This window comes from Meles meles, chromosome 8 (genome assembly GCF_922984935.1).
Source record: "Meles meles chromosome 8, mMelMel3.1 paternal haplotype, whole genome shotgun sequence".
NCBI lineage: Eukaryota > Metazoa > Chordata > Mammalia > Carnivora > Mustelidae > Meles > Meles meles.
This window is the reverse complement of record NC_060073.1, coordinates 101,126,231-101,152,347: the sequence shown is the minus strand read 5'-3', so window position 1 is coordinate 101,152,347 and position 26,117 is coordinate 101,126,231. Positions and strand designations below refer to the sequence as shown.

Genomic DNA, 26,117 nt, shown 5'->3' with positions numbered 1-26,117 from the left:
AGCTTTCCACTGCTTTGCTCTTTGACCCTGAAAACCCTTATTTTCTTCATCTTTAAAAACAGGAATCAGAGACTGTGTTCTTACCTGCTTTATGAGGTCGGAAAGATTAGATGGAAGAGTGTGCCAGGAAGCACTTTGTAGATAGGAAAACACGGTTTACTGTTAGTATTAAATATGACATATTAGAATGCAGTCTCTTGAATACACTGAAAAAAGTAGCCAGTGTTTGCCCTAAAAGAGATTTTTTTCTCAGGCAGCCAACAGGTTGTCCCCAAGGCACTGTGATCATCGGAGTCCCGTGGCTCAAAGGCCATTGAGCTCTGGGTGCAGGAGGGGAAAAAAATGAATGAGTTAGGCCTTGGCTATGTTAGAGGGAAGAGGCAGCCAGGCTTCTGTGGGCTATGGGGGCTCAGTGGGCCAACGGGGCAATGCAGTTATTGAGATGTGAGGTCATATAGAGGAAGAGAGGGACAAGGTGAATAAAGTTTGGAGGAATGCATGGTTTCTCTGGGGGGAGCACAAGCAAGTCTACGTGAGCCAGACATGAGGGGCTTAGGTGGAGCTTTGTGTAGGGGAAGTTGAGAAGAGGAAACTGCTTTCATGTTATAAGGCCCATGTGGGAGGTAAAGCAACTTGGACTGTACTGGGGGGCATCAGAGGAAAACTCCAAAGGATTTTAACTTGGGAAAAGGCACGTTTAGACGTATTTTAGAGGAGAACACTGGATGGTCTGAGCATTTTCACGTGCTGGGTCCAGCTCGCATCAGCCAATCATGCGCATGGTTCCCGGCTGCGATGTTAGCTTGAAACTGACCATGCTGGGAGGATCCACACAGCAGAAACCCACCCCTGAAGCACATCTGTTTCCTCCTCCCTGAAACTGATGGTTAAACACTATCAGCTCAGTCAAGGGCTGTTTCAAATATTTACTTATGTATTTATTTTAAGAGAGAGACTGTGTGTGTGGTGGGGGTTGGATTGGGGCAGAGGGAGAGGGAGAGAGAATTGTAAGCAGGTTTCATGCCCAGCACCAAGTCAGATGCTGGGCTTGATCTCACAACCCTGAGATCATCACCTGAGCTGAGATCAAAGAGTTGGACACTTAACCCAGGGAGCCACCCAGGAGCCTCTAGGGGTCATTTCAATAGGGTGGGGACTACGGTAATTTGCACACCTGAGACGTGTGAAAATCCCTCAGGCCCCTAGGCCTGGACCCTCAGCATCAGAATCCAAGGAAAGTGGTGGGTGGGAGCCTATCTTTAAAAAAGTTGCCTGGCTATTCTTACATAGTCAGTCTGGCGCTGGTGGTTGGTCCAAGGCCAGGACAGTGGAGAAAGGGGAGTGGTTCGAATACAAAATGTGTCCGTCATAGGAGCTGCAGAACTCAGTGGCTGATTAGAGGTAGGGAGTGGAGGAGAGGGAACTGCCCAAGCTTCTGTGTGTTTCCTTGTTCGGACAACTAGATGGATGGATGGAGATGCAGGTAGGCGAGCTAAGGAAGACAGGTAAGAGTGACTTGGTGGGGGGCGCCTGGGTGGCTCAGTGGGTTAAAGCCTCTGCCTTCAGCTCAGGTCATGAGCCCAGGGTCCTGGGATCTAGCCCCGCATCGGGCTCTCTGCTCGGCGGGGAGCCTGCTTCCTCCTCTCTCTCTGCCTGCTTTTCCTCTCTGTACCTGCTTCTCTGCCTACTTGTGATCTCCGTCTGTCAAATAAATAAATAAAATCTTTAAAAAAAAATGACTTGGTGGGAGATAGGAGAGTGGGGAGGAGAGCAGAGCTGGTTTTGCATAATGCTGTCTGGGAAGCCCCTAGGGATGCAGGGTTTTGGTGATGTCTTCTATGCATTTGGAATCCGGGAACCTAGTGCTCGGTAGAACAGTCAGGTTTGGGACAACATGTGGGTTGTTGAAGGCATGGATTTGGATGAGATTGTTGGGGAAGAATGTGTAGAGAAGAGAAGGTGGGCAGAACTCTAGCAACAACTTTTCAGAGAATGGTAGAAGGGAGACCAAGAAGAGGTCAAGCAAACAGCACTTTTGTGTATTGATTCCTGAAGTCTGTGGTTTCTTGGAGGGAGGGAGAGGGTTCCTCTAGGTGTTTCCAGCATTTCCGAAAGTCTGGTAGAAACCACGTAGTGTGCTTTTGCAGTAATCTAAAACATTGTTTAGAGTTTTAGGTTAAGAGTGACTGAAGAGAGTTTGAGACATGTTATTAGATGCTGACCTGAGGTTCTGAACGGTAGTTATGTACCTTTGATTAAAACACACTCACACACACACACACACACACACACACACACACAGGGGCACCTGGGTGGTTCAGTTGGTTAGGCGCCCGACTCTTGATTTCGACTCAGATCATGATATCAGGATCATGAGAATGAGCCCCACGTTGGGCTCTGTGCTCAGCGTGGAGCCAGCTTGGGAATCTCTCTCTCCCTGTCTCTCCACCCCCTACTTGCACATCCATGCTTTCACTCTCTCTTTAAAAAAAAGAAAAAGAAAAAAAAGATGCACAAATCAATTGGGAGACCACTGTTTAGTTAGACAACAGAAAGATATCTTCCAAAACTTGATAGTTGTGGATTTGGTTTAAAGTTTCTTGGTGTGGGGCTCTCTGCGTGTCCTGGGAATGTCTCTCCACGTGCCCCTGTGAGAGGAAATCGGGGGAGAAGGGATTTTAACTCCTCATTTGGAACAGTTTAGACGAAGGATCAAGATGACTGTCATAAAGAAGGTTTTGAGGGTTTTGCCTGGCTATGACTGGCTTAATCAGGAGACATGTGACTCTTGATCTCAGGGTCCATTGAGCTGGAGCTCCACATTGGGTGTAGAGACTACTAAAATTAATTCATTAATTATTTACTCTATTTATTTATGTGAGAGAGAGAGAGAGCAGGCACAAGCAGGGGAAGGGGCAGAGTGAGAGGCAGTTTCCCTGCTGAGCAGGGAGCCCAGTGCGGGACTCCATACCAGGACCCCCTGAGACCATAACCTGAGCTGAAGGCAGATGCTTAACTGACTGAGCCACTCAGATGACCTACTAAAATTTTTTAAAAATAAGGTTTTGGGGTTATCTGTGGACAGTTCTGGCTTGCGTTGGGTTGAGAGATCTACGCCTGTTGCTACTTCCTTCCGCAGTGTGAAGGTCCTGCATTAGGAAGCAGAGGATGTCCCAAGGCAGGGACGTGGCACGGGTTGCTGAGAGGGTGGGGAAGGCTGGCTTGGGAGACTCCCTGGCCCAGGGTCTTGACAATTGTCACAAGTTCTGGGAAGCAGTTTGGTTGGTCACATTACTACTGATGGAGGTTTACCACTAAGTGACCTGGTTAATTTGTTTGTATTCTCTTGAGAGCGCCCAAGATTTGCCTGTGAAGCAAAGTAGTGCTTGAGGCCAAGGAAGTAGTAGGGTGTGGGAACTAGAGAAAAGTGCAGTGTTCCTGAAGGACCAAAGTTGAAAAGCGTTGCTTAAGACCAAAGACCTTTAAAGCAACACAAGTTCTCTTGCCCCCTTTCTTCAGGAGCCGGTTGAGGAATATAATGGGGTAAGTGTCATTATTTTAATTGTGTGCAGTGAGAGGGCTGGAATTTTATGGTAGATCAGGGAACCTTTATTCTTTGTGGAAAATATCACAGAACAGGGCATTAGAGAAAATATTTTTTTTTTCCCCAGCCAACACTTGATTATCTGTATTCATGAGAGCCAAGGACGGGCGTGAATATTTGATTGAAACGCACAGGCAATTCAGAAAGAAAGAAACAAAAAATTTGTAGCCTTGGGCTTCCGAATCTTTTTCTGTTGACTTTGTGCTCCTACTGTCTAACTGGAGAGCTATGTGCTTTCCTGCCCCACCCCACTTAGATGGAGAGGCTGTCTGAAGCATGAAGTACATCTTCCTCAGGTTGGGTCACTGGGAGTTGGAGCCTAACAGGCAGGGGGGAGGTGTGGGGCAAGGGAGGGCTGGCATCAGGAAAGCTTTCTTCACAGTAGCTGCTTTCTTTGGAAGGTTCACGTCTGTTTAATTCAACTTGGTATCCGATGGACTGACACACAGTCCGCCGGAAACTCCTTGAGGTCACAGACCATGCTTTATGTGCTGCACAGGGCCTAGGGTGCTTTCGACACAGGCATTTAGACCGTGCTGGTGAACATCTGGAACTGGGTGGCAATCTGCGGAGAGAGTGGCATCTGTGCGGATTTGAGAGCACTTGCCCCGCGGAAGATCTTTCTGGAGTGGCGGGAGTGTCCAGTGGAAATGAAACATAAGATAGGCTCTTCAGTCTTAAGTAAGTGACAGTGTGCTGACAATCCAGGGAACTGAAGCCTTAATCACTCGATCCCAGGGAGTAGGCTGCTTTTTCTGATAAAGGGTAGGGTGATGTAGACCCTTGTGGGCCGAGGTCGCCAAGGAAGATTTCCGTAAGAAGGTGCTGCTTTCGAGGGCTGGTAATAGCTGTAATAGTGAGTAGCTCAAGGCCAGATCCCTCTCTGAGTATTTGTGGGTATTAATTTTCACAACGCCCCAATGAAGAAGGTACGCTTGTCATCCTCATTTTATAGAGGCTGAAACTGAGTAGGTAGAGCAGTTAAGATTGGGATGCTGGCAGTCTGAAACTCCGGTCCTCAGGCCTCGTTGTGGGTGGGATGAGTGAAACAAAGAAGGGAGCGCAGGAAAGGATATTAACCAGGCACTCTTCGAGCTTGGGGGTTGAGGGGGGCAGGCGGGATTGCTGGAGTGGGCTGGAGTGGGCGTGGGCCGTGAGCAGGTAGCTTCATTAGGGCTTTGCTTTTTTTCTTTTTCTTTTTCAACAAAGGAGTTTGAACTTGGTTCTGAAATGATGGGAAGTCTGCAGGACGTTAAAGCCTAAGGAAGAGAAAGGATCTAGTTTGCATTTCAGGAGGACCATCCGTGTCCAGGATGGACTGGAGCCCGGGCCAGATTGGCAACAGGAAGAGCAGTTAGGAGCCTATTACGGTAATCCCCACGAGGAGTGATGAGAGCCCGACCTTCAGCAGTGGCTGGAGGAGTGATGAATGGAGAGCAGGATGGACTGGCAGGGGTGTCAGGGGGGAGAATCTCTGGCACTTGCTGTGAGGTCGCTGTGGGGTTCCTCTCTGGTGTTAAAACTGACCCAGTGCTCCCTTGTGCAGCGTATATACTGAACAAGGGCAGCCGAAATCTGGCAATCTGGCTGTCTCCTTGGCTTTATGAGCCCAGTCCTGAATCCGCAGCCTTCTGCTGACCAAGTCGAGTGGAGCCCTGAGGATCTGTACAAAATGCAAGGTTTCCTTGGAAGGAGGGAGAGGTGAGAAATCATTAGCAAAAGAAAAGAGGATTGTTTGAGGCCTGGTCCCCTTCCGGGAGGGGAAGGGGGAGGGGCGTTTTATGCAGATTTGGAGGTTGGAGAGGTCCTGGCGACCCATTCCCTCAAGAGTGCCACTGGGAGAATTCCTGACCGAGCCTCTGGTATTCCCATTTCCAGGGGAGGTCGGAACGTGGTTTAAGTGATGCCATTTTGGACCTGTGTTTTGTTTTTTGTGTGTGTGTGTTTTTTTTTCCTTTTTTAACACTAAGCTTGAATGAATCCTTACTTTTTGGGTACCAGGAGAGGGGAGAAAAAATTTGGTGAATTTAGGATTGGCTGTGTTCAACGTGAGATTCCTGTTGGACTCCAGAGAGTTCTTACCAATGCGAACGTATGATAGTATTTTTAACATTTCTTGGGGGCCTGTTATTTGCCCAGCCTTCTGCTAAGTGCTTTATTTTTATTTCTTTCTTTATTTTTTAAAGATTTTATTTATTTATTTGACAGAGATCGCAAGTAAGCAGAGAGGCAGGCAGAGAGAGAGGGGGAAGCAGGGAGCCCGATGTGGGGCTCGATTCCAGGACACCAGGATCATGATCTGAGCCGAAGGCAGAGGCTTTAACCCACTGAGCCACCCAGGCACCTTGTTAAGTGCTTTATATTAGTAAACTTGCTCCGTCCTCAAAAAAGTCTGGAATTAAACAACTTAACAGGTGAGGTGACGGGAGGATAGACAGAGGGAAATAGGCTGCTCTGGAAGACTCAGATGAGTTTGGTCTGGAAACCTCTGTGCTGTCCAGGACAGCTTTCTGTAATGAGGGGCATGTTCTGTATCTGCCTTATCTAATACAGAAGCAAATGGCCACATGTAGTTATTGAGTACGTGAAATATAGCTAGATGACTAAGGAACTGAATTTTTAATTGATTTAAATTTAAATAGCCACCCGTGACTAGTGACAGCCCAGTCCCCTGCCCTGCTATCTTTGGGAGCCATCAGTATATCTGTCATAACTGAGGGCTTGCGTATGGCTCAGATTCCCCAGAGACGTATGGTGGTGGATTCTTCCGGGGGGTCACAGGCCTATCTGAGATTCTGGGGAGAGTTTATAAATCATCTCCTATGAATATATACTATTCTTGCACAGTATTTTGATAAGTAGAGGTTCACGAAACTCAGGTTCCCCTGGCATGAATTTGGAAGAGGAAGGAACCCAACAGAATGTAAACTTGAGAATGGAAATCTCGTCTGCTTTGTTTACTACTCTGTACTCGGTATCGAGATGCCCATTGCCTGGTACATAGTGGGTACTTGGTAATTTGTTAAATGGGTGGCTGAAACAGAAGAGTCCTCGAAGCTCTCTCAAAGAGAAGAGGAAAAAGCAGGACGAAACTCAAGAACCAGGAGAAGGTGGTGCCATAGAAGGCAGGAAGGGTGAGGTTTGGAGAATGGAAGTAATCATCAATGTCAGACCTGCCTGGGTGGTCAAATGAGATGAGAACACGACAGCTGTCCTTGACCTCTCAGTGACGGAGGTCCTGGTGGATGAAAGCGAAGAGGGGTGGGGATGGAGTTCCCATGGCAGTGGACTAATTAACGAGTCCCTGAGTGTGGATCCAGTGGGTCTCAATCCTGGTTGCCCACCAGCATCCTTGAGAAGCTTTTAAAAAGTCCACATTCCTGGGGGCGGCCTGGCTGGCTCAGTCGGAAGAGCAGGCAACTCTTGATCACAGGGTCATGAGTTCGAGCCCCACGTTGGGTGTAGAGATTACTTAAATAAATAAATAAAAGTAAACTTAAAAAATACAAAATACATGTTCCTGGACAGGGTCAGACTCTGACATGGTTAAGTTTGGGGAAAGGGCCAAGGAATTAGCATAACGAAGCTCCCAGCTCATGCTGATGTGGCTTTGATGAAAGTTTGGTGTGCGCTGAGTCAAGTAGTCTTTTAGTAAAATATGGCCCTGGAGGAAAGGAAGGAAAAATAAAGGGGTTGAGGGAGAGCCTTACTTTTTTGGTACATGTGAAGACAGCCAGGGGCATGTTTAGAACTCAGTAGAGTAGCATTCGTGTGTTGGTAACAAGTTGAAGGATGTTTAGCTCAGTTCTGAACCCCTCAGTCTTTGATCCACTCCCCACCCTGCTGCAGGGTTCCATGGGAGCTGTTCCCCAGGTGCCGTCCTGCTAACTTTGTAGACAAATGATTGGCTTCACCCAGACAGTGTTGTTTTCTTTTTTTTTTTTAATTTAATTTTTTTTTTTTTTAAAGATTTTATTTATTTATTTGAGAGACAGAGATCATTCATAGTCAGAGAGGCAGGCAGAGAGAGAGGAGGAAGCAGGCTCCCCGCTGAGCAGAGAGCTGGATGTGGGGTTCGATCCCAGGACCCTGGGATCATCACCTGAGCTGAAGGCAGAGGCTCTAACCCACTGAGCCACCCAGGCACTCCGAGACAGTGTTGTTTTCTAAGTAGTATCTGAGTCTATGCGGGTACGTTGGGTTACGAAGCTGGCTGCCATTGGCCGTGCCCCAAATCACATCTGTTGACTTACTTTCTATTATTAGACTTTCCCGTACTCATTTGCCAGATGACAGACTATTCTGCGTCCTCGGCTGCTTTGCCACCTGCCTCTCTTCCCCCGTACACCTTTCCTCCTTACGCTGAAACGGTAAATGCCAAAGCCATTTCACAGGTGGCTGTAATTCAGCATGAACACGCAGCCGCCTTCCCTTCCGTCAGTGACCCTGCTTTGTCAGGTCAGTGGCTGTCAGAACTCCCACAAGTGTCTCTCTTCCTCCCATGCACTGGACATTTCAAAATCTCTATCTGCCAAACTCACCGAAGGTTGGATCCAATCAATGTCCATCCACCACGAATGGTAGACCCACCAAAGCTACTGGCTGGGACACGTTCTGTGATGACCGCTGTTTCTAGTGCTCACTGCCGTCATTTAAGGTATGCGGTATACCCATGCCTGACACTGAGAAAAGTTAATTTACCCCGTATCATCCTGCTAAGTGGCAGAGTCCGGACTAGGACTTGTGGGGTCCTGACTCTAAATCCTGAGCTCAGATACTGTGATGCGATTACTTGCAACGTAATCCTCAGCACCGCTCTATAATTTGGAGGTGGAGGCAGGGCATAGGCTAAAAGAGGGGAAGGGACTTGGCCAAAGTAGAGAGTGGATAAGAAACAAAGCCAGGCCATATCCAGGCCGGTCTGTGTTGTGCTGTTTCTACTGCGTCCATGGCCTAAACTAATTTCTTTCCCCATTTTTATTGAAGATCTGTATCAATCAAAGCCACTCTGAGCGTTTTGAAGCTTCCAGTTAGCATAAGTCAACACTCTAGATTGCTCTGATGACCACCAAAAGCAAAGAAATTCAGTCAGTAGTCTGCATAGCCGTAGGGTGGGTAAATGGACGGTTTCCATTAGGTTCTAGAAATAACAGCTTGCCCATCCCCATACCTGCTTGGAATCCTCTGAATCACTCAACACCCCCACCCCCACCCCCATATGGGGGTTAGGAGGCTGTGACCCCTTTAGTGTTGTCTGGGGGAAAAAGAACTATTTTTATATACGAAGCACCCACTCAGGAAAAGTACCAAATGCAGTCTCCCTGGCAGGGAAGCTGTACTTTGCAGAGGACAAAAGGACACCTTTCTGGTGGCTTGTGGGTTCAGCCTGTACTTTCTGAAAGTGTCCCAGGTTGGGCGAGGGAGGAAGGGCAATCAGGGGAATTATGGGAATTACCAGCCTGGAGCTTCCTGGTCATAGTCTATGATTTTCTGTGTTCCGAGGTGTGCTTTGGCTCCGATTACAAAGTATTTTTCCCAGCTTGAGCCAGTGTTACTGGTTTAATATGACCTTCGAGGATAAGCTCCCAGTACTCGTTCGCTGGTGGAGAAGAAAACCAGGATTACGGATCTGATTTGCTTTAGCTGGTTTTCCTTCGGAAGATTCCGGAATTGAAAGACGCTGCTTCCCTACCTTATTTAGTAACACACTCTAGTGATTCAAAATTTAATTCATACAGTGATTTTTATGTGAAGCTTGCATTTACAGTAGGAGGGATTTACTTCTTTAGCCATATTGGGGGGAACAGCAAACAGTTGCCTGTATAAAGCCCCTTCCTTGAGGCGTTCAGCAGACTTTCCGTTTTCTAGTGCCCAGATCCAAATCCTTGCTCAGAGTGGTTTTTTTTTTTTTTAAAGGTTTTTCTAACGGACATTATTATCAGTTAGTGCCCTCTGCTGGACTTCCTCCAAGTTCTTGACTTGAAACTGGAGAGCCCAGAATGGACAACCAGGCCGACCAAGGCCTTCATGAAAACGGATTGGTTGGGAGGTGGCCCTTGACCTTCTGGTATTCCATATCCATGAACACCCTAGTCTGGTGGTTGCTTTTTTCATGACCTCAGAAGACGGGTAGATGCACTTAGGGAGCAGAACGAGATTCCCGGGGGGCCTGCATCGTTTAAAAAGGCTCATTTAAGGGCGCCTGAGTGGCTCAGTCCTTAAGCATCTGCCTTTGGCTCAGGTCATGATCCTGGGATGAGCCCCATGTCAGGCTGCCTGCTTAGCGGGAAGCCTGCTTCTCCCTCTCCTCTTCCCATGCTTGTGTTCCCTCTCTCTCTGTGTGTCCCTCTCTGTCAAATAAGTAAATAAAATCTTAAAAAAAAAAAAAAAAAAGGAAAAGGCTCATTTAAGAGAAGAGTTGAAAGAGTTGATGTGAGAGGGTGAGCCAGTCCCTGAATCTCTGGAAATTCTGCTCAACAACATTATCTCAACAGGGATGGAGTAGAGGGGTGTGTGGGTGGCCATCTCACTTTTTAAGACTATTGAAAAACAAGTTCCAAACATGGGAGGACAGGGGACCAGCCCCTTCCCAGGAGCTGTAAAGGAGGGGTTCTGTGTACCTTAGGGCCGTTGCCATCAGGGATTCCTCTCTTATTCTGGTGTCACCTTCCTGGTGTGTTCCCTGCTGCCCCCAACACGAGTGTCTGCCCCCCTGCACCTTGTCTGTCTTCTAGTGTTGCGGTGCCGCCGTGTGTGGCCAATACTCACGCCTTCTCTGGGCCTCCATTATGTCCCTGTCTCCTAGCACAGTGTCTGGTACATTAAGTGTTTGGTAAACGGAGCTAAAATAGAATGTCTTCCCCCCCCCTTTTTTTTTTAAGATTTTATTTATTTATTTGAGATAGAGTGAGAGAGAGAGAGGAGAGTGTGAGCAAGTACATGAGCAGGGGCAGAGGGAGAAGCAGGCTCTGCTGAGCAGGGACTGAGCAGGGATTGCTGAGCCAATGCGGGGCTCGATTCCAGGACCCTGGGATCATGACCTGAGCCAAAGGTAGACGCTTAACTGACTGAGCCACCCAGGCACTCCTAGAATGTATTGTCTTCTCTGAATTTCTCTGAATCTCTCTGAATTTCAAGTGTCCGCACTAAAAGCCTTGTTGTCAGGACAGTCTTTCTTATTCTTTCTCTTACTGGCCTGGTGTTTTATGTTTCTGGAACACTTAGTATTTCCTTCTAAGAGTTAGGATTTTCTACCTTTTTGTTTTTATTTTTTTTAATCCGGGGGTTGGGGGGCACGCAGCAGGTAGAGGGAGAAGCAGGCTCCCTGCCGAGCAGGGAGCCCATTGTGGGACTTTATGTGGAACTCAGTCCCAGGACCTTAGGATTTTGACCTGTGCTGAAGGCAGCCTTTTAACCGGCTGAGCACCCCCACCCTGACCCCGGGCGCCCCTGATTTCCTACTCTTAAATGTAAAGTACATTGACTCTTCCTTTCCAGACTGTAAACACTGTGAGCACAGGATCCTTCCCTGACTCATGTCTTTATGGTCCAGGACCCACAAAATGACGCCTTACACCGTAAGAACACGAATGACAGTAACACACACACAGCAGCTCATAGCAGCACACGCTGTTCTCCATGCTTCCCATATGTTCATTCTTTAATCTTCGCAACAGCCCTGTAAGGTCAGAACTATCACCGCTAACATGGACCTTCCATTTTGTAGGTAAGGAAAATGGCATTAAATCATTTGCTTGGGAGTCAGGTAACGCGGGCGCAGAGGAGTGTGAATTCGATCCCAGGCAGTGTGTTCTGGAGCCTGGACTTAAAACCGTTGCCTGATGGCCCTCTTGTTGGCGTATGTGCCCACGGACCGCATTACATAAATATTTGTCAAGTGCATGCACGTTAATGTTTCTTGGTGATTTAAAAACCGTTGCCTGATGGCGCCTCTTGTTGGCGTATGTGCCCACGGACCGCATTACATAAATATTTGTCAAGTGCATGCACGTTAATGTTTCTTGGTGATTTAGAACCAGTAAACCGTCTGGAGGAGAGCCTTTGGCGCTTTCATCTCCACCCTCTGCACTGCTTCCTGAGCAAGGGGCAGGCCAAAAGGGGGCACTAGAAGGTGGCTTCTGGTTTGGGTTTTGGAAGTGAGGGAATGGCTTCAGTTCTGGTTTGGAAGTCAGCAGTGCCACCTAGTGGGGCAGCTTGCGAACAGCCACTCAGAATTACTTTTCTGAAACCCTGGTACATCGTCATTTAATTCTGGGAGCTCCTTGATTAGCTTGAAGTTTTGATTGCCAGAGAGAGGATAGGGTGAGAAGGAGGAACCAGGTGAAAATGGAGTCCAAGCCAAGTCTCTTCTTTGAAGACGCTGTAATGCTGATCTTGGTCCTCTGGGTTGGTTGACTGCCGTTGGCTGTTCCAATCCGCCTGGCACGCGCTGCTGGTGATGTAGACTGGCATTCCTCTCATTATGCTTGCCCGGTCTGGTTTGGAATTTGAGTTCCAATCAGCTGAGGTTGGCCTTACCCTAGTACAACACGTATCCCAGGTTCTGTAGGAGATTCCGTGCCCGATGCATTATAACAAGTTGGTCCCAGTGTAAGAAATCCCATGGGTCAACAACACTGTGGCACAATTTTGTGAGGAGGAGTTTTGTCTTTTTTTTTTTTTTAAGATCTTATTTATTTATTTGACAGAGAGATCACAAGTAGGCAGAGAGGCAGGCAGAGAGAGAGAGGGGGAAGCATGCTCCCCGCAAAGCAGAGAGCTGGATGTGGGGCTCGATCCCAGGACCCTGAGATGACCCAAGCAAAGGCAGAGACCTAACCCACCCACTGAGCCACCTGGGCAGTCCTGAGGAGGAGTTTTTAATGGGCGAGTCTTTGAGACCTCACAAAGGGGGACAGGAAGGCGGAGGAACCACTCCACAGGGAATAAGTAGGAACAAAAGTGGTTCGAGTAGACTAAATGAAAGAGAAAGGACTTGGGTTCCGCCAGGCAATTGGAGGCTGTCTGTGTTTGGTGCTCTTCTGATTTCTGGTGTATGTATGTGCTTGAAAATTTGGTACAAGTTGCTTCTAAGTTCGTTTACTTCTTGCTGAAAGAACAGAGCCTAAGAGCATAGTGGTAAGTGTGACCACAAAAAATCACATCCCACTTTGGGAGAGAGTGCACAGGGATGGGGGCAAGCTTTCACCCTGCCAGACTGCAGAGTTTCAGCTGACCTGGGGGTCTCATCTGAGGAATGCAGTCCCTGGAGATCAGTGATTTCTTTTGTGCTGAGCCGTCCATCAGAACAAGGAAACAATTGGGTTCTACTGGAGCCTGGGTTATAGTGACATTTATGGTTATAGGAATTTGTTATTAATAGACTTTCTGCAAAGCAGGGGTTTGCTAGCTTTTTCTGTAAGGGGCCAGATAATAAATACTTGAGACTTTGCAGGTCTAATGAACTCACGACTTGCTTATTCAGCTCTGCCTTCGCTCTTCCTTGACAGGGCAGCCCCAGAGGATATGTAAATGAGCGGGTGTGCCATGTTCCAATAAAACTTTATTCATGACTCTGAAGTTTTAATTTCATAACAATTCTCTTGTGTCCCGGAGATGTTATTGTTGTTTTGACTTTTCCCCCTAATCATTTAAAAAACAAACATTCTCAAAGGGCAGTAGAAAGAAACAATGGGCAGCTTCAGGTTTGGCCTGGAGGGCTAGAGTTTATTGACTTCTGATCAGATGCTTGGATTAGTTAATGAATAACAATAAAAATCGGTGTGTTTAGTTAGCAGTCATAAGGTGCCTGGACAACTTTTTTTCCCTCTCAAGTAAGATGAAAGAGGGACGAATTCCACGTAATTCCCATGAAAGGCATTTTAAAGAGCAGAGCTCTGTGCATCGAAGGCCTACCTAGAATCATCTTGCCTGAAGGGTGTTCAGGAGTGGAGGGACTTACCCTCGAATCCCGCCTCTATCCTCAACCTTGCTCTGCCCTCCCAGGAGGCAGAGAAGCCGCCTGCAGACCTCTGCCCCCACCAAGTGTTTCTCCCTGCTGCAGTTCCCCCCACCCTCCCAGTCTGTACCTGCCTCTGGAGTCTCCAGGGACATTGAGGAAGAATGGGCTTGTTACCCTGCTCTACAGATTAAGAGGCCCGAGTATAGAAAATGCTGGAGGCATTTGCTCCCCAAGACTGTGTAGAAAGGGAAGAATCAGGGAACGTCAGGATCTTCCTCTTAGGCCTCAGATGTGATGGGTGGGGTTTGTACCAAATTGTGTCACTCCTCCCGCCTCTGGCCTGTCAGTACATCCTGCGTAAAGTCACATGGGGGAACTTGTATCTTTGAAATTTTGTAACGTGGTTTCTTTGTCTAGATGACCTCCCCCAGTGTTGAGAAAGAAGGTTAACGGTTCCTATCCTGTGTCTGTCTTCAGCAGCCAGCAGAGCAGCCAGCAGAGCAGCCACGACGATGATACCAGCAGGTTCCTGAGTCCCAGAGCGCGGGAGGAAAGGTAAGGCCAAGGGAGGAGGGAGGGGCTGAAACGTGGGAGTGCAGTCGTCCTCCTGGCACTGGGGGAGAACCGTGGGCGAGGGGAGGAGGGAGGAGGCTGCCAGGCCTTTGTGCTCAGATTGGCCAGAGAGACGGGATGTTCACCCAGGAAGTGAGAAGGGGCCCGCGCAGACAGACGGCTTCTAAAGGCTTCTGTTGTTCATCTAGGAGCAAGGTCAGCCTGTGGCCAACCCGAGATCCTGGGAAGACGCGCGAGCGGGCTTGGCTCGAGGCGCGTATTAGTGGCTGCATGCAGTGCTGTGGTCGGGTCCGATGTGTGCCAGCGGGTGCCAGCTGGATGGCAGGACAGAGGTGGACTGTGGGTGTTAGAGGTCAAGGAGGGTGGACAGGCGAGGGGCAGTGAGTATGAGACCCTGACGTGCAGGCTGGAGGGTTCATGGTACGACCAAGTTAAACGCTCAGGATATAAGGACGAGACTCCGCTCCATGGAGGGCCTGCGCGGTGGACGGAGGGGTCTGTTGTGGCAGGGAAGCTTCGGTGCCCGCGAAGGGTGACTGGACTGATGTTAACTAACGAGAAAGAGGTCTCCGTCGGGATGCCACAGGGCTCTGCTTTTGGTGGCGCTCTGTCTACTGCTTTTGTCAATGCACTGGATGAGGAGGAAGAACATACTTCTATATCATTTATCAGACTAGGGCAGACACTGAGTGGGGGTCAAGAGAGAAGACTGAGGCTGACCGACTCAGGATTCAGTATTTCACATGGAACAATGGGTGCAGACGACACATTTTTTTTTAAAGGAAAGGTGCTTATATATTTATATTTAGTACTTCAAAATCTATATTAGAATAGTTTCTTTTTTAAATGTTATATATTTATTTGATAGAGCACAGGCAGGGGGAGCGGGACAAGGAGAAGCAGGCTCCCCGCTCTGAGCAGCGAGCGCAATGCGGGGCTCAATTCCAGGACCCTGAGATCATGACCTGAGCTGAAGTCAGAGGCTTCACCGACTGAGCTCGCCCAGGCGCCCCCTAGAATAGTTTCTTAAATGTAGGATTTAAGATTATCTTTGAAAGTCCAGATTTGCTCATTAAAAAGGGAAAAAGACCTCACTGGTCTGTACTACTTGGATTATAACTGGTGTCTCATGTCCAGTTCTTTGGAAGTAGATACTGATAAATGAAGAGTGCAGAAGGAATGGTCGGGATGATAATGGATGATAAGGATCGGTAGAAGGGAGAGTGGCTTAGCCTGGAAAGCAGAAAGTGAGTATAACACCACTCCTAAAGTACCTGAAAATCTGAGAAATGGAGTGAGAGGTGGAGAGAGCCTAGTGAGAAGGATTCCAGCTCAGGATAAGGATGAACGCTGTGATTACAGTGGATCCCTTGGGTTCCAGCAAAAGCTGCATGGTGTGTCATAAGGGGAGCCCCTCTCGCCAAGAGCGTGGGGCTTGGGGAGTCCTTGTACTTATCTCTTCACATTATAAAATTGTGTAGTTCTTGGGGTGCCTGGGTGGCTCAGTTGTTAAGCGTCTGCCTTGGGCTCAGGTCATGATCCCGGGGTCCTGGGATCGAGCCCCACATGGGGCTCTCTGCTCCACAGGGAGCCTGCTTCTCCCTCTCCCACTTATTCTGCTATCTCTCTCTGTCAAATAAATAAATAAAATCTTAAAAAAAAAAAAAAAGTTGTGTAGTTCTACCCCAGTTCTCAAGTATCAGTCCAGCTTATCAACTCAAACAGAGCAGAGAGAAGGCAAAGGGCCACCAGGGGCAAAGACTAATCATTCTTGTCAAGATGCTTAATCAGGGGCGCCTGCGTGGCTCAGTGGGTTAAGCCGCTGCCTTTGGCTCAGGTCATGATCTTGGGGTCCGGGATCAAGTCCCGCATCGGGCTCTCTGCTCAGCAGGGAGCCTGCTTCCCTCTCTCTCTCTCTCTCTCTGCCTGCCTATCTACTTGTGATCTCTCTCTGTCAAATAAATAAATAAAATCATTAAAAAAAATGCTTAATCAGTGACAATCCCATGGCAGTTCTCTCTCTTGAGTGGCCTACCCTCCCTTTCCATTGCTTTCTGGAATTCTGTCGCAGCCGGCGCGACAAATCGAGCAGGAAATGTGAGGGTAAGAGGATGGTAAAAAGAAGTTAAAGAGACAAAGTGATGGGGACAGGAGGGACACTGAGGAGGATGTCCAACAGTGTCGAGTTTATTCAGGGCAGCGAGGCATTATATAGCCAACAGAAATAATTACAAAGAAGTGTCCATCATTAATTAATTACGAAAGAATTTGTTACATATGCATGAAACCCTCCAGACTTCCCCATTAACTACTTCTCAAGGTCTAAATGCAGATCTTCCAAGGCCAGTGGTCTTTGTCTTCAGATAATAATTACAAAGAAGTAACAACAAACCTGAGAGTGTTCCTTGAGCTGTGCTGGAACAGCAAGGACCAGTTAAGAATTTAGGACCCCACCCAAATTGCTCTCATCTCACTAGTAAACGTGTGGGAAGTCATGTAGGGAAGCACGCAACACAGAGCACAGACCCTTTCTCAGTGCAACTCAACTTTTCCATCCTAATAAGCCTTTTGTTAGGCTATTCGGACTTTAAAGGAGACACAAGTCAGGGCCTGGTTTGGTCCTCCTCTCAAGCCTTATGGTGGCCTCCCACAGAATTCATCCACCATACTCGCAAAATTAGCAGGGACCCAGGAGTTCCCTTGGCCCAGCTCCCTTCCCTGTGCTTGGGCGTCAAACATCTCCTGAAGTGTCCTGTCCATTTCGGGTCGTAGTGTCTTCAGTTGGTCCAGTTTATCCTTGTCCAGCAGCATTCTGACTGGCAGCTCCTCGACTCCTTTTATCCCGGCTGCCTGGGGGCCTTCCTCGGAGAGAGGGAACAGGTGGTGAGTTGTAGACTCTTATGTTTTTTCCCAAGGCAACTTCAGCTCTCCCTCTAGGACATGACTGCTTGCCAACTAGAGAAAGCCCTGCCTTTTGTTTGCTCTTTGGGATTGTATATTGCCATAAATTCTGTTCTAGCTCCTTCTCTGCCCAGTTCCTCAACCAAATGAAATGTTATAGAAGGTCTCCAGTCCAAACCTCTGCCCAGAAAAGTCCTCTAGATGTCTTCCCTGGTCCTTCCCATTCCTGGCCCCCTGACGGCTCCCTAACTCTTCATGGTGGACAGTGGATATAATTTTGCATCAGCTCACCTTGGACAGTACGGGAAACAAAGTCTGATTAGAAATACGCTTCCTGTGCTGGTCCCTGCGGACCCTTTGCCTCAGAAACTCAGGACTGGAATGTGTTCACCATGGCCATTCTGAATGAAGTCTTTTTTCTCTTCGCATCCAGTTGGTTCTCCTGGAGAGAACAGGTCCCTGGAGTGCTAATTAATCACTAGCCTCGGTTCACAGCAAACCCTCAACACTCTGCCCCTAATCCTTCCTCTAATATGTTTTTACCCAATTAAGAGACTCTCCGGGGCGTTTCGGATGCCTGTCTGTTCTCCTGGCCTGGGTCAAGCACGAGATCCAAACCCCGGGGAGGTTGTCAGCCATGGCGAGGGTCTGTCTCCTTGCTCCGGGCCCCCATTTGGTGGACGGTGCGCCCTGCTGGTTGTGGTGGCATTTCCAGCAGAGGCGAGGCCTTTGTGTGATCTCATGTATTCTCGCGACTCCCCTGGGAGGCCGCGGAGCAGGTATTATGGATCGAAAATGATCAGGTAGGAGGCGGGTGGCCTGGACCCTTTTCTGTGGTTGCCCCTAATTCTTCATACCATGTGGTCAGTTCCAGGAAGAGGGACAGTTTCACAAAACAGGCAAAAAGGGAAGAAAAATGAACATCGATTACTTGTGTCTTAAAGATAAAAATTCTAATCCTTCAGTATGATGTACACTTTCAGCTGTTCAATAAGACACCGATTTTTCTTTTTCTTGTACAAGGTTCAGAACAGATGGGATATTTAGAGACACACTCGTGCCCATCTTGTAGTTTAACGAATGTCCACCTGATGGCAAAGGAGGAGATGCCGCAAAATGGCATCCAAACCCAAGGGCTTCTGACAGTTTTCCTCCTCGTTCACATCAGTGTTGATTCCTGAAGGAGAAAGCCTTTGGGACCATAATAGGGGCAGGCGGTGGGCGGGTGCAGGGAGGCAATCATTTCCTGGGCAGGTGTGCATCAAGAAGAGTGATTGCAGGAAGAGAATCAGAAATGAGGACTGTCTCAGAGACAGGAACTCAGGTTTCCAGTAGAAAGAATAGACCCACCTTCTCCAAAGTCTGTATTGTGTGTGTGTGTGTGTGTGTGTGTGTGTGTGTAATCAACTGTGGGCTAGTAAATCTATTTTCATGCTTCTAGGTGAAGCCAGGGATACACTTAAAAGACACTGGCTCCCAGGTTCAGCCCAAACCGGACCAACTGTCAGGGTTTCTCACGTAGCCAGATCTTTATTTTGTACATTCACGTGATGGTAGGAACTGTCAAAGCCAGAGGTGTAGAAAAAGAAGCTGTTTCACTGAGGACGGTTTATGTACAAAATGTTAGTTTCAACAGAACTTGGTCCTGGTTGACAAGGAAGCCTTTCCGTGTAGGAGGATGGAGACCTGGGCACGGCTGGGATGTAACCAAGCACCGAGGCTGGGCTGCCTGGGTTCATGTGTCTGTCCCTGTGTGCAGGTATGTGCACCCCAGACCTTTGCTAAGTGTCTGCAGGATGCTGGGGAGCCTGCTGGAGTCCAGGCTGCAAGATGTGTAGCGGCTCAGGGCGCCTGGGTGGCTCAGTTCATCGAGCGTCTGATTCTTGGTTTCAAGACAGGTCATAATCTTAGGGTCATGAGATCAAGCCCTGTATTGGGCTCCTCGCTCATAGGGGAGTCTGCTCCCTGGCCCCCCAGCTCCTGTGCCTGTGTGTGCCCTCTTTCTCTTTCTCTAAAACAAATAAATAAATCTTAAGAAATAAAATGAAAGGATGTCTAGAGGCTCACTGCTGGTGGGCGTCATGGTGTACTAGAAAGAGTGAAATCCCTGAAGTCAAAATGGACTTGGGATTGACTCCCATCTTCCTTATTAACTGCATCTTTAGAAGCAACTTACTCATCTTTGCTCAGCCTCAGTTTACTCGTTTGTAAAAAGTCTTTCCTTGGGAGGAATAAATGAGATAACATGTGTAAAGTGCCGCCCCGTTCTCAGTAGGTGCTTAGTAAGAGATACCTGCTATGACGAGGATGGCATGAGATTTCACTTTCCTAATGATCTGCGCTCTGCTGTCCTTGAAGAAGCGGAGACAGAGGACTTGTAGAATATTGATCGCCCTTGAAATGTCAGATATGGACACCAAGGATAAAGAGATGAAGGCATGGGATTTCCCCTTGCGCATCTTCTTGTCTCCTGGTGAGACGTTCCTGTAAGTACGCAAATACGGTAGAATGTGATAACAGACACAGGATTTCGTATAAAGTAATAAAACTAAAGAATTTGGACGCTAAGGTGCCTAGCCAGTATGAATCTTGCATGCGCTTTGAAATGTAATCCTCTCAACAACCCTGTCACAGAGGGGCTGTTAACAGTCTTTATGTTAGAGTGTAGGGAATGGAGGCTCAGCGGAGCCCCCAGATTTGTTGCAAAGTAGCACGGCCACTGTACTTGGGGTGAGGGCAGGGGAGAGGGAAGAGGGGGCCGGGAAACCCAGAAAGGCTCCCTCCATGGAAGGAGTTGTACTCTGCTGAGAGCTGCAGGCTGAGTAGGAGTCTTTCCATGGGCAGCATTCCCAGGCGAGGGAACAAGACGTACATAAGCACGTAGGTGGGAGAAAGTCAGGCGTGTTCAGGGACTTCAAATACTTGAGTGTTGCTGCCGATCGTGGCCGGTGGTGGGGAGCTGGTGAGTGGCTAGCCCTCATCTTTGCCCAGGTAGGCAGGTACGTGCCTCACCACGCCATAGCCTGCCATGACAGAGTGGGCTTCTTTATAGGAGACAGAGGAGGAGAAATGAGGGCGAGATTCTGAGCATGGGGGTTCCTAGGTCACCTTGCAGAGACTCTTGGGGAGAAAAGTCATTTTGGTCCTACTGGGAGAGATGGATTTAGGCGGCTCATGTTGAAGGCAGACAGGGAAGGAACCTGACAATTATTTACCCATCCGTTCCCTATTTAACACATTTAGTGAGCACATACTATATGCTGGCTACTCTTACAGGCGTTGGGGGCTGTAGCCATGAATAGGCTAAGTGTTAGGCTAAGAGTTGTCTCCCCTCTCATGGTGCTCACATTGTAGTGGGTGGAAGTGGGTTTCAACAAACAAGTGAAGAAGAAAGCATCCAGCAGTAGCAGCGGTTATAAAGAAAATGGGAAAGGGTGGTACAGTGGGCCGGAGCTTTTTGGAGTAACACTAAGTTGGGTAGGAAGGGACAGCTTACTGACCTGGTGACATTTAAGCCAAGACCCGATGAAGGCATTTCTGAATTAGACTAGTGGGGACAGAAAAGGAGGAACTGGTTAAAGAAGAAATTTGTTAAGTAGGTTTGACAAAGCTTGTCTACAGCTGGGTTGAGGAGGGCACCTGGTATGAACCTAAGCTCTCTAGCAGGGGCAGCAAATAAAAGGCAGCACAGGCCAGAGGTTAAATTCCTGCCTGGGCTCTGATGGTGCTTCCAAGTACATGATGTGTCATCCTGGGCAAACCACTCCACCGCTGTGCCTCAGTCTCCTTATCTATAAAATGGGTATGGTAATGATTTATACCACATGAGTTCCTGGGAGGAGCTTGTATGTTTGTGTCTATGATAATTAGCATAGAACAGTGCCTGGCACATGGCTCGTATTATATATGTGCTTGCTATTGTTATTAATATTATATTTATCATTATTAAAATGTTGAGTAAAGGGGGAAGAATTTGAAGAGCAGGGGTGGCGGTGAGTTTAACTTAGACATGTCGAGTGTGTAGGTGGGGAGAGAAACCAGCCAGTTGGCTATACCTGTTTAAAGCTCAGGAGACAGAGCTAATATTTTTTTTTAAAGATTTTATTTATTTATTTGGCAGACAGAGATCACAAGTAGGCAGAGAGGCAGGCAGAGAGAGAGAGTGGGAAACAGGCTCCCTGCTGAGCAGAGAACCTGATGCGGGACTCGATCCCAGGACCCTGAGAGCATGACCTGAGCTGAAAGCAGAGGCTTTAACGTACAGAGCCACTCAGGTGCTCCCAGAGCTAATTTTTTTTTTTTTAAGATTTTATTTATTTGACACAGAGAGAGCACACCTACAGAGGGGAACAGCAGGTAGAGGGAGAATCAGGCTCCATGCCGAGTAGAGAGGCTGATGCGGGACTCGATCCCAGGACGCTGGGATCATGACCCGAGCTGAAGGCAGACGCTTAACCAACTGAGCCACCCAGGCATCCCGAGACAGAACTAATATTACTTGTTTGGAAATGAAAATGTAGTCGAGACAAGAGTCTTAGAGTCAGCAGAGTGTAAGCAGAAGGCAAAGAAAGAAGGAATTTGCAAAATATTGCTCACTGCAGCTGGGAAAAGTAGGAGACAGAAATAACAGACTCAGGGTGCCTGGGTGGCTCAGTAGGTTAAAGCCTCTGCCTTCGGCTCAGGTCATGCTCCCAGGGGATCCAGCCCCGAATCGGGCTCTCTGCTCAGCAGGGAGCCTGCTTCTTCCACTCTCTCTGCCTGCTTCTCTGCCTACTTGTAATCTGTCTGTCAAATAAATAAATAAAAATCTTAAAAAAAAATAACAGACTCAAGAAGGCAGAATCAAAGAGGAAAGAGGCACGTAAGATAAGCACAATCTTTTTTTTTTTCTTTTTAAAGATTTTATTTGTTTATTTGCCAGAGATCACAAGTAGGCAGAGAGGCAGGCAGAGAGAAAGGAGGGGAAGCAGTCTCCCCGCTGAGCAGAGAGCCCTATGCCAGAGAGCCTGATGCCAGAGAGCCCGATGCGGGGCTCGATCCCAGGACCCTGAGATCATGACCTGAGCCAAAGGCAGAGGCTTTAACCCACTGAGCCACCCAGGTGTCCCGACACAGCCCTTTCTAAATCTGAAGTGGAAACTGGTAGGTCAATGGTGTGAGTTTGAACAGAGGACGTGGTTCATTCATGTGCTCAGTAAACACTCAGCCATTGTGCGCTAGCTACTCACTGAGTTCCCAGTCTCCCTGAAGAGACAGGATGAACAGGACTAAGAGTATGATTTAGAAAGTACAAACCTGGATGTGGGCATTGGAGGAAGGGTTCCAGGAGCTCGCATGTGTCCATGGACCAGACAGAGGATGGAGGGAGCAGGGCGAGGATGGAGGGGTTGAGCTGAGACGGGAAGGGAGGAGGAGTTTGAGGTGAGCAGGAGGCAGATGACATGGGTGGGGCATGCTAGAGCTGGGCTGGGGTCTCGGAGAGGGGTGGAGTATGACAAGGGCTTGAATCTTTATGTGGAGAGCACCCAGAAGCCACTGCAAATCTTTTTTTTTTCTTTAAAGATTTTATTTATTTATTTGACAGATCACAGGTAGGCAGGCAGAGAGAGAGGGGGAAGCAGGCTCCCTGCTAAGCAGAGAGCCCGATGCGGGGCTCCATCCCACGACCCTGAGATCATGACCTGAGCCGAAGGCAGAGGCCCAACGCACTGAGCCACCCAGGCGCCCCAAGTCACTAGGAGTCTTTAAGAAGGGAGCTGACAGCATCAGATTTGCATTCTGAAGATTGCAGTGTGGAGGAAAGGTGGCTGCAGAGGGAGCACCTGGGGCAGCCCGGAAGCCATTGCAGTAGAGTCCAGTTAAAGGATATTGATGGCTTGGATTGGGATGGTAGTTGTGGAGGGGGAAAAAAAAAAAAAAGAAAAGAAAAGAAGTAGATGAATTTGGGATACATTTCAAGGGGATTCAAATGTCCAGGACTTGTGATGGATTGGATTTAGGGTGTGAGAAGGGAGGTCTTGGGAGTTAGTTCTGGGATTCCGACTTGGTCAGTGCGCTGGTGGCCCCTACAGGAGATAAGAAAGCAAGGTTTCGGAGGAGGCAAGGAAAGATCTCGATCACAGGTGGAAGGATTGGCCTGGACCAGATCCTAATGGAGGTGGATGCAAGTGAGTTTCCACGCCACGTGGTGGGAAGGTGAGGGGGTGAATAGCGGCAGGACCGTCTTCTCTGTGTCGTGGGAAATGAGATGATTTCCTCACATCAAAGGAGGGGGAATGAGAATAGTGTGAGCTTTGTATGGTTAATTTGGGGATTTCTTTTTAATTTTTTTTTAAGTTTTTTAAAAGATTTTATTTATTTGACAGAGAGAGAGATCACAAATAGGCAGAGAGGCAGGCAGAGAGAGAGGAGGAAGCAGGCTCCCCGCTGAGCAGAGAGCCTGATGCGGGGCTCCATCCCAGGACCCTGAGATCATGACCTAAGCCGAAGGCAGAGGCCTAATGCACTGAGCCACCCATATGCCTCAATTTGGAGATTTCTTGCATCACCTTTTCTCTCACTCGCTGGAAAGGCGAACGTTCCCGTCTTACCTGTCTCCCCGGAACTCACCTCGTTTCTTCCAGGTGCGCTAGGGAGGGCACGTGTTATGGGACCCGTCTTACAGGTGGAGTGCTGGGCTGTGGTTCATTTGTCCAGCACTTGCCTCATGGTTTGCGCTGTCCGGTTCACTTCTCTGTCTCCCCCCCACCGGCCCACGAGACCCCGGAGGACAGAGACCGTATCTCTTCTGTCTGGCACAGAGGAAGCGCTCAGCAGATGCTTGTGGAATTCACGAGTGAACAGATGGAGAAACCAAAGTAATGGAATTTGAGGCCAAAGGCCAGGCCTCCGGAGTTGCAGGCTCAACTGATTTCAGCTCGGGTCTAACCACCAGAATGGAGAGCCTCCTGGTAGAAGGAAGGATACTTTCAGTTCTGCTTCTACCCCAGAAATTGTCCCCAGACAGCCTACTTCCAGAGTGCTTGAGCTCCATCTGCGTGCCCGGCCCCCAAATTCCCCGCGGCCCGCCGGCCACTCAGGCGACCTCTGCAGTAGGTTCCCTCAGCACGAGGAAGGAGCCCAGTACAAACCCTCTGGGAGCAGGGCCCGCCAGCCCTCCCCCTCCCTCGCGCACCAGCAGCTGACATCACAAGCAGGTAGAGCTCCAGCCTCCCTGTCTGAGGACAAAGAGGAGGAGGAAACTTACCAAGTGCCCAGAGCACTGCCAGATGTGGGAAGATGGAGGAGGGCTCTGTTTGGAGCTGTGGCTTGGGCCAAAGCCAGAGGGGATCCTGGTGACACCGAGCTTCGGGCTCTCCTGCCCCGGGCCCTGCACCTGCCCGGGTGTTGGATCGCCCAGCAGGGCTGGGAGGGCTTGTGGGCAAGCAGTTCAGCCGACAGCTGACGGAGCTGCAGAGGCCGAGTCCCGTCCAGGCAGCTCTGGAGTGAGCCCCCAGCCCTTGAGGTCCCGGCTACCATGTGGCGGGCCCTCCCCTGAGCCCAGCATGGTACAGAATCTGCACTCCGAGGTTGTTTCTTGCAGCACGGCCGTCAGGCAAGCCTGTCACTACCATGTCTCCTCCCTGAGGAAAAAGCTGTCCTTTCTCCGAGCCAAGTAGGTGGCGGGGGGGGCCCCCCCTGAAGGTGAGAGCGTGACCAGTTGGCCCTTGGGCTGGTTGGGAATGACCGGGGGCTCTTCACAGAGGCAGCTTTCGGGGTTGACTCTCGTGTTTGGGGCTCTGGTAGTTCTTTGCCAGGGGGGACGGGTCCTCAAGAGTGGGGAGGAGTGATCTGTTGCAAGAGGCCGAAGGCCAAGGATAGAAGGGTGCCACCAGGAGAGGCTGGGTGGCCCTTCGTCGGAATGGATGGAATGCTTGATGGGGCCTTACTGGGTGTCTGCCCAGGGGGTTAGTGGCTCTCCTGGTTTTTCATAACCGGCCAGGGAGGATTGTTTCTTGTGTGGTAGATTACTTCAGTTGGTAAAGAACTTGGAGGTCGCAAGAGAGAGGTGCTGTGGAGGGTGCTGTATTCTAGCTGGTGTCTCTGGGGTGCTGATCTTTCCCTTCCAGTGACAGGGAACCTGTGAGGGAGGCATTCGGGGCTGTGGACGTCACGTGTTCACTTCTTACAGGTGGTCACTGGGGCCTCTGCCCTGACCCCAGAGCTGCTCGAGTAGGCAGTCGGGGAGGTCAGAGGATAAGCAGGGTGGGGGGCGCTCTCTCCAGGTGTGGCTCCTCCTCACTGGCCAAACCGTGGGCAGGTGCTCCGTGGTGGCCATGCCCCCTTGGCCTCCGCAACAAGAAGAGAGGAGGTGTCCTAGAGGAGAAAGACGCTCCAGCCCCCAAGGCCAGAGGAGAAACTCAGAGGCTGTTGGAGAGAGGCTGACGGCTGTTGGAGAGAGGGCGGCATGTCAGCTTACGGGCAGGTTTCTGGGTGTGTTTTTGTGAAGAGGAATATAGCAGTAAGGGGAAGGAAAGATGGACAAGTGGAGGGAGGGTGGCGAGAGACTGAATAGATTTCAGAGGTCGATTGGGGCTGGAGGTGTTGTAGATGACTTGATCTGATTCTGTGTCACACAGGCCCGTGTGCAAACACCCACAGGCGTGGATGCCCATGAGTGCTTAGCCATCTTTTGATAAGAGTTGTCTCCCCTGGGGTGTTCTCATGGCAGAAGTTTGGAGGGCAGTGAATAGAGACTGAGTCCTTACTCTTAGGAGGTGACTTCTCAGGTACCGACCACCCAGGTTGCCTGCACACAGCAGACATCCAACATGCTATGGCCGAATGAGGGATTCCCCCTGAGGTGCCTCTGTCACTGCTGGTGACAGAGGCCAGCTTCCCTCTGGGGTCCTGTGGAACTCAGGAGAGTGTTGGAGACTCCACGATCTTTCGGTGGGCTCTGGCTCTAGTACTTATTGGTTATGGAGCTCTCACAAAATCATTCTGGCCTCTCTGAACGTTTCCTTCCTTAAGAATGGAGACGGTGGTGGGCCCAGTCTGGAGACTGGGTGGCTCAGTGGGTTAAAGCCTCTGCCTTCG

At 49.2% G+C, this 26,117-nt stretch overlaps 1 protein-coding gene across 7 annotated transcripts in view; it reads left to right on the top strand.

Moving 5' to 3' along the window:
• GRAMD1B (GRAM domain containing 1B) overlaps window positions 1-26,117 on the top strand; it is a 243,764-nt gene that overhangs the window by 95,485 nt on the left and 122,162 nt on the right. For 5 of the 7 annotated variants that reach the window (XM_046014344.1, XM_046014341.1, XM_046014343.1 and 2 more), the window contains exon 2: window positions 14,043-14,120. In XM_046014344.1, the coding sequence (XP_045870300.1) occupies window positions 14,043-14,120 (78 nt within the window). The remainder of the gene's footprint in view (window positions 1-14,042; window positions 14,121-26,117) is intronic. The other 2 variants (XM_046014342.1, XM_046014346.1) reach the window with 1 other exon arrangement.